Source organism: Trachypithecus francoisi, unplaced genomic scaffold, assembly GCF_009764315.1.
Source record: "Trachypithecus francoisi isolate TF-2019V2 unplaced genomic scaffold, Tfra_2.0 Lachesis_group11, whole genome shotgun sequence".
Lineage (NCBI taxonomy): Eukaryota > Metazoa > Chordata > Mammalia > Primates > Cercopithecidae > Trachypithecus > Trachypithecus francoisi.
Window position 1 is genome coordinate 65800667 of NW_022681456.1, and position 8359 is coordinate 65809025.

General features: G+C 40.2%; 1 protein-coding gene across 1 annotated transcript in view; it reads left to right on the forward strand.

Moving 5' to 3' along the window:
* The window catches only part of IL26 (interleukin 26), a 31519-nt gene extending 25834 nt beyond the window's left edge, over positions 1-5685 (forward strand). Inside the window, exons 4-5 of the mRNA XM_033223524.1 lie at positions 4945-5010; positions 5097-5685. Coding sequence (XP_033079415.1) covers positions 4945-5010; positions 5097-5183 — 153 coding nt within the window. The 3' untranslated portion in view covers positions 5184-5685. The remainder of the gene's footprint in view (positions 1-4944; positions 5011-5096) is intronic.
* The last annotated feature ends 2674 nt before the right edge of the window (positions 5686-8359 follow it).

The window sequence follows — 8359 nt, forward strand, 5'->3', positions numbered from 1 at the left end:
CTGAGGTTGCCTGACAAATCCAGGATAAGGACTATTGTGAAAAAAGAAAAGGAAATTTCTGAATCCGCCACTACAGCTACACCAGCAGGTGTGAAAACCTTGCACTTTTCCAGAGACACCTTTTAAAAAATCTCCTATTGAAAATGTGGCTTTCATGTGGGTGTAGGACTGCTAAAAGAAAGGCGTGACTATAGACTCTGACACGATTCAAGAAAAAGTGAAGTCATTATATGACAATTTAAAGCAAAAGAAAGATGAAGGATCTACAATTGTAGAATTTAATGCCCGCAAAGGATGGTTTAAAAATTTAGGAAGACATTTGGCTTAAAAAACTGTCAAGATAACAAGAAAAGCAGTTTCTACCAACCAAGAGGCAGCAGACAAGTTCCCAAATGCCATTAAAACAATCACTGGGAAGGAAGGATATCTGCCTGAACAGGTTTTTAATGTTAGATGGAAGTGTCCTATTCTGGAAAACAATGCTACAGTCATTTATCAGTAAAGAAGTGAGCACCAGGATTTTGAGGCAGGAAGGAATAGGCTAACTTTACTGTTTTGTGCAAATGCAGTCAGGTTTATGATCAGGACTGCCCTTATTTATAAAGCTGCTAACCTCTGAGCCTTGAAGGGAAGAGATAAACACCAGTTGCCAGTCTTTCCATTGTACAGCACGAAGGCCCAGACAATGAGAACATTTTTTTATGGATTGGTTCCATTGGTGCTTTGTCCCTGAAGTCAGGAAGTACCTTGCCAGTAAGCAACTGCCTTTTAAAGTTTTTTTTTTTTAATATATTGGGCAATGCTCCTGGACCCCAGAACCCCATGAATTCAACACAGAAGGCACTGAAGTAATCTACTTGCCCCCATATACAACATCTCTAATTCAGCTTCTAGATCAAGGGGTCATAAGGACCTTTTAGGCTCATTACATGTGGTATTCTACAAAAAGGATTGTCAACACTATGGAAGAGAACACCAATGGAGGGAACATCATCAAAGTTTAGATTACACTACTGAAGATGCTATCATTGCTATAGAAAAAACCATGAAACTCATCAAGCCTGAAACAATTAATTCCTGCTGGAGAAAAGTGTGTTCAGATGTTGTACATAACTTCATAGAATTTACAACAGAACCAATCAGAGAAATCAAAATAGATTGTGGATATGGCAAAAAGATGGCGGGGTGGGGGCGGGTTGAAGATATCAAGATAAGGAAGGATCTTGGAGAAATTCAAGAGCTAGTAGACACTGCACCATAGGAATTAGCAGATAACTTGATGGAGATGAGTGTTTCTGAACCAGTGCCAGATGATGAGGAAGAAGACATAGAAGAAACAATGACAGAAAACAAACTGGCATAGACAATTGGCAGAACGGTTCCGATTATTTGAGAGTGGTTTTAACCCCTTTTATGGCATGAACTTTCTATGACACAAGGACTGAAACTAAAGCAAATGGTGGAAGAAAGGTTAGTACTGTATAGAAAGATTTTTAGAGAAATGAAAAAAGTCAGACAGAAATTACTATGTATTTCTTTAAAGTTACACCAAGTGTGCCTGCCTCTCCTGCCTCCCCTTCCACTTCCTCCACCTCTTTTACTTCTGCCATCCCTGCGATAGAAAGACCAACCCTTCCTCTTCCTCCTCCTCCTTAGTTTGCTCAACATGAAGATGGCAAGGATGAAGACATTTATGATGGTCCACTTCCACTTAGTGAATAGTAAATATATTTCCTCTTCCTTGTGATTTTCTTAGTTACATTGTCTTTTCTCCAGCTTATTTCATTATAAAAATAAGTATCTATCTATCTATCTATCTATCTATCTATCTATCTATCTGTCTATCTATCATCTTTCTCACAAAATATGTGTTAATTGATTAATGTTATCAATAAGGCTTCCAGTCAACTGTAGGCTATTAGTAGTTTAATTTGAGGGGAGTCTAATGTTATACGCAGGTTTTTAACTTCACGGAGGGGCGGGGGGTCAGTGCACCTAATGTTACCCTGCATTGTTCAACAGTAAATCATTCATTGTCAACTGTAAATCAGTGCTATATGGCAGAGGCATTGCTGTATGCTTAGCATATAGTAAGTATGTGATAAATATATGTTGACTTAATAATAAAGAATGAATATTTCCTATGACATGATTATCTCACATTTTTCTTTGAGCTGATTTCTAGTTATTCTAGCCCTACCAGTAAATTGCCTCTGGTCTTGATCATGTCAGCTTCTGTTGAGTTTGTCAAATCGTTCAGCCATTCTTACGATAAAACTGCTAACCCTTTTATCACACATTCTAATTTCAGTCACTGCAACTAGACTCAAAAACATAAAGAAAAGGAAATCATTCTTTTAATAAATTCCTCTTTCCAAGCAAAGCAATCTGAATTACCGCAGTAAAATCTGCTATCCTACTGGACCTGTGGACACATTTACAACAGTGTAAAGAAAATGAGAACTCCGTAGGTCAGATCTTTACTAGGGGTCACTCATAGTAAACAGTGCTCAAGGCACCAGGAAGTATCCCTTCAACCAGAGTGTAGTTATAGTGGCAACCCTGGCACTGTTAGTTTTTTCTTTTTTAGTTGAATAGTGTTTTCCTCCTTTTTGACTCTCACTACTCTTCCTAGAGTAGCATGTGCCTTTGGTATGAGTCACGGACAAAATCTCTCTGGCAGTTCCCACCTGCTGTGGGATGCGTTGCACGTCCAAGTTCTCTGGGCAGAAGACACAGTTGACAGGAATGCCTTAGTTTTATTTAACTTCTGTAGTGTCCAGAATGTGGTTGGTTCTTTGGTCTCTCGCCTTCAGTGTTAAATCTTTAAATCCTAACACATGATTTTAGAAACATGAGGATTTTAGAAACACGAGGAACTACTTTTAAAAAGGATTCTATGCATTAAATATTAGGATGAAGTTTTACTGAGTGTTCACAGACACACTAATGACAGATTAGAACATTCCACTCATCCCAGAGAAAGAATCCCATGTTGTATAGTTCAGTGCAAATGTAACATGAAATACACCTAGTGTATTTAGTATACCTAGTGTACTTCAGAATGTAAATACACATTCTGAAGTCAGGGCTCCTATCACAGTGAGGTCTAACCCTGTGTTTGTGAATCCTGCAAACTGTGCCTTAAGCTGAGCAGTCTGTGTCTGTGTCTGCAGTCCCTCGATCACAGCACTCTGCTGTTCCTAATCATGAAAGCCCCGTTCACGGGAAGAGTCTCTTTCCTCCTACCAGGGTCTGACCTGAAGGTAACATCCCCATTTGGGCAGAGCCATAAAACCATTGTCAACATTAACACCCCTGAAGAGACCTGTTGGTTGACCTCGGCCATGTTTCATTCATTTTAACAGATGTTCTCATTTAGCCATTTTCATTTCAAGCATTTGAACAAAGTGTTATCTTTATTGATATGACATTCTTTTGTCAGGAGGACATTTAGAGACTAAATGTTATCATTTAGCCACTTCCATTTCATGAGTTTTAACTCTTATCTTTAACTGTTAGATAGTGACACTATTTTGTCACTAGCATAGGACTTCCTGTGGGATGTTAGGTGAGTGACTTAACTACCTGGGCCTTGGTCTCCCTTCCTGCAAAGTGCAGACAATCGGCCTATTCAATCTCCTTGGTCTATTCCAGTACTCAAAGTTTTACGAGTAAAAACTAAGTAGATAAATTAGGCATTTTCACGTTTCCTTTCTTTTCTTTTAATAGTCCTATAGAAATTTGTGAGAGAATAGAGTAGGATATTAACTTTCTTCTGTTTGACGCCCAGGTGATTCCTGTGTTCAGACAGGGTTTGAGAATTCACTTGCACAAAGCGGACTGGTAGTTTCCCCTGGCGAGCCAGGCTGCAAGCCAGCTGCTCAAGATACTAGCCTGCTGCTTCTCCTAATTTAGAAACTAATATTAATGTCCTGGGTGCCTTCTCCTTGTAGTCTACACTGAACATTGTTCTGTGCTTTGTACGTGACAGGCAGAGTGATTTTTTAAAAGGTAAATTTTTTTTCTTGTCATTCTCACATCTTTCATGCTTCCCACATTTCTCTTGCTTAATTGCTCCAGCCATGCTTGCTTGCTTTCTTTCAGTTTCTGGAAGGCACTGAGCTCTCTTGCCTCAGAGGAGCATATTTTCCTCTGCCTGAGTTATTCTCTTGTGTCTCCTCCCCAACTTCCTCTCTCCTTTCTTCAGTTTCTCATATAGCCTGTGCCTTCCCATTTCTGATATCTCAACTTAAACGTTGATATGGTTTGGCTCTGCGTCCCCACCCAAATCTCATCTCGAATTGTGATCCCCACATGTGGAGGGAGGGACCTGATGGGAGGCGATTGGATCATGGGGGAAGTTTCCCTTGTGCTGTTCTCATGACAGTAAATGAATTCTCATGAGGTCTGATGGTTTAAAAGTGTGGCACTTCCCCCTTTGCTTGCTCTCCTGCTGCCATGTAAGATGTACTTTGGTTTCCCTTCACCTTCTGCCGTGATTGTAAATTTCCTGAGGCCTCCCTAGCCATGCAGAACTGTGAGTCAATTAAACTTCTTTTCTTTATCAATTACCCAGTCTCAGGTAGTTATTTATAGCAGTGTGAAAATGGGCTAATACAAATGTCATTTTTCAAAGGAGCCCTCCTTGACCACCCAATCGAAGGTAGGTGGTTCCTATAAATCCCTGTCATAGAGCTTCGAGAGTTGCTAACATAGCTTTAATTGTAATTTGTACATTTTTATTTTTTGTTTTATTTATCATCTGCTTTCCCATGAAACTTTAAGCTCTGTGAGGAAAAAGATCATGCATTATTTATTTTGCCAGTGCATATCTATTGCTCAGCACATAATACCTACTCCAAGAATATTTGTTGAATGAATGAAAGAGTATCATTAATGCCTCTTCAACAACATTATCTATACTTACTGTTGATTTCTTAGATTTCCTGTGCTTCATCAGCTAGAGAGATGAAATCCATTACCAGGATGAAAAGAATATTTTATAGGGTAAGAATTCTAAATCCTTATATTAAAACACTTTGTTTTTCAAAATATGAAAAATTTCTTCTCTTATATCTGTACTTTATCTGCAGATTGGAAACAAAGGAATCTACAAAGCCATCAGCGAACTGGATATTCTTCTTTCCTGGATTAAAAAATTCTTGGAAAGCAGTCAGTAAACCACAGCCAAGTGCACTGATTTTATAGTTATTTTGAAATACAGTGAGAACTGCTAGAAATATGTTTATAACAGTCTGTTTCTTTAAAAAACTTTTTAACATAATACTGACAGCATGTTAGGTGATTCAGAATAGACAAGAAGGATTTAGTGTAATAAAGTTTTGGAGATAAGTTGTCACTAATTTGCACATTTTCTGTGTTTTCAAATAATGTTTCCATTCTGAACATGTTTTGTTATTCACAAGTACATTGTGTCAACTTAATTTAAAGTATATAACCTGAATTAACTCATGTAATATTTATGTGTGTCGGGGGGTGGGTGATGTGGGAGGTGAAGGGGAATGACAGATTTCTGGAATGCAATATAACGTTATTGAGACTTAAATAGATGTTATGTATATGAATGTCGATTTAAGGGTTTGAAAATTATTAATTATGACCAGTGTGAACTTAGTACTTAACAAATTTTGATTCTAATTAAATAAATTGTGTTTCTTTCTCCTGGGTATCCTTTTCATGACAGCATGCTAGAATTTCATGGAGTGCAAGGGGTAACTACAAGATAACAGCAAATGAGATACACAAAGTAACTAACTGCTTGGAATGATTTACCAGGAATGCCTTCAGCAGGAAACTCAAGCCACTAACACCACAAGGAACCAAGATCAAATGACGCTGAATCTTGATAACACACCTTCAGGGTGCCGTACAGTTAGGAAAGTTCATAAAAGCCAAATAAAAGTCTAAATGCAGCTCAAATTCCACCACACTCAACTTTTCATAATGTCCAAAAACCCCATCTACATACTTAGCCCTTCAGCTAAATGAGTAATATGGCCTAACTCTTGTTCTGCATTAAAGAGACTCTGCTCAGTGCTACTGGTATACAGCATGGAAAACAGGAGTAGTTTCTGATGGAACATCCTGGGCCACCAGCCAGTTCATTCCACAAGGCTTTCACTGTGCCCCTCCTGCACACTGACAGTTCTGGGACTTGGCACCTTTTGTATTCATAGGTGGGAATTCACCAAGGTCTTCATGGATTGTGTCTCTGGCAGCTTTTCTCTTCATTGCTTTCCCAGCACCTAGATCTTCGTTTCAGTCATGGGGTCATTAGGCTGTTCACTATGAATCAATCTCTTGATTGATTTCATATTCCAAAGTGATCCCTTTCTGCTTTTCCCCATCAGCACACTGTGGTCCCATGTCTGATCTCTTCTGGGGATCTCATTCCTGGACAAGTATACAGGGCAGGAAAGGGTGGGGAGCTGCGGGGCATTGGTGAGGGGAGACGGAGGACTGTCTTCATCTTGCTATTTCCCCTGAGCTTCCCGGGCAGGTTCCTGGGCCATCAGCAGCAGGGCAGTCTTCTTTCCTGAGAAACATCTGGAAGAGCTGGAATCTGGGGGATCAGGAACCTGCTACCTGGCTTTGCCAAGGACAGGGGGAGATGATACACTGACAGCCTTTCCTTGATCCACTTTTAGGGTTCTCAGCATTTTCCAGGATTCAGCACCACTGGCAGCTGAGTTGAAGTGTGCTGGACTTCCATAGAGGCCAGAGTAGCCCCCAGTCTTGGTCACAAACCGTTTTTAAGCTGTCCCATTTCTTGGTGTCTCTAGGCATGAGAAGGGCTGAGAAATATTCATTTGCCAGTCAGCAAAGAAGTATTTATTATGGGGGCTTTAGATTCTTAGGAGTAAAATTGCATTTGCCTCCCCAGTGTTTCTGGGTGATTGAATTTAATATTTGTTTGTTTGATTGTTTCCCAAGTTCTTTGGTTTTCCAGAACAGTCAAGAGGTTGCTAAACTCAGTCAGGAGCAATAGAGGAATTTAAAAGTCACCACTGTGTGAAAAATCAATATCCAAGTGCTGGTGCCTATTCACAAACTTCTCAAATGCTGGGGCAAAAGCACACTTTTTGCGTGCTTTAGTAGACTGGTATATTGAAAGGGCAGCAAAAGAGAGAAGCTGTATTCTTGTGCACAGTGGGGACCCTGTGTCTTGGTGGTGTTGCTGTGGGCTCAGGGGTGAAGCCCTCTGATTTACAGGTCCCACTCTAGATTTTATCAGAACCAGGGATGATGACACGTTGGGAAATGACTGCACATCCCTGAACCCACACGAGCTGCTGTACAAACCCTAAACCTGTTTAACATTTGTAGGAGGTGATCCCTTTTGGTAGATCCCTCTTGGATGACACAAAGAGACTAAATATCCCATTAACATGTTTTGTCTGGCTGTCTCTTATTTCTTCTCTCTGCCATGTGAGGACACAGAGAAAAGACAAAAACATAAAAAAAATTTTAAAAGATACTTTTGTCTGTCAGCCATTATATCAGGCCTAGCTCAGGGTAGAGCAGAAGGAGCTTGAGTACCAGCGAGTAGCATGGAGTGTTGCAAAGAACCCTTCGGCAGGGTTGAGAGACTACCAGGCCGGCCCCCATTTCCTTCGGGTCTCTGTGGCATCATCACTGGGTCACCTGCACAAAACAGTGACACCCAGCCCCCCACCAACCCCTCCTTGCTTTTCTCGAAACCACTCCTCTCCTGCTGGCATGCTGTGTTTGTTTTTTGATGGTCTCTACTGTATCAGAATATTGGCTCTGGAGGGCTGGGCTTTTGTCTGTTTTATTCTCTCTAGGGTCCTCAGCACCTAGAGCAGGCCCTGAACCCTGAGGAATGGAATATATCAGTGTTTCCTGACTTTAATTCTCCAAATGCGCTTATACGCTTATTTGTGTAACAATGAATTTAAATTAACACATTATTTTATTTGGCCCAAATAAAGCATAAATATATGACTCTAAAAATAGATAACTTACACAAATACATTCCTAACCAAAACGCGTTTATATGTGTACACACAGAATCACTTTGCAAACCTTGGGCAGAACGTGTCTCACACATTGGGAAACACTGCATTATAATGAATTTCCACTGCCTCATTCTGCCTCAAATTTAGAAATATATGAAATTAGAACCAGATAATTTTAACCTGCCCACAGATACCAGTTTAGAAAAAGTCAAGCCACTATGTTCAGGTTTCAAAACGGTTTCAGAGCTCCTGTCATTTTTTCCGGAGATGGAGGGACGAAAGCACACTCACCCTGTCAGTCACTCCATGATTCTGATGACTGTGGCTCTTGATAGAGGGTGCTAGGATAGTGGCAT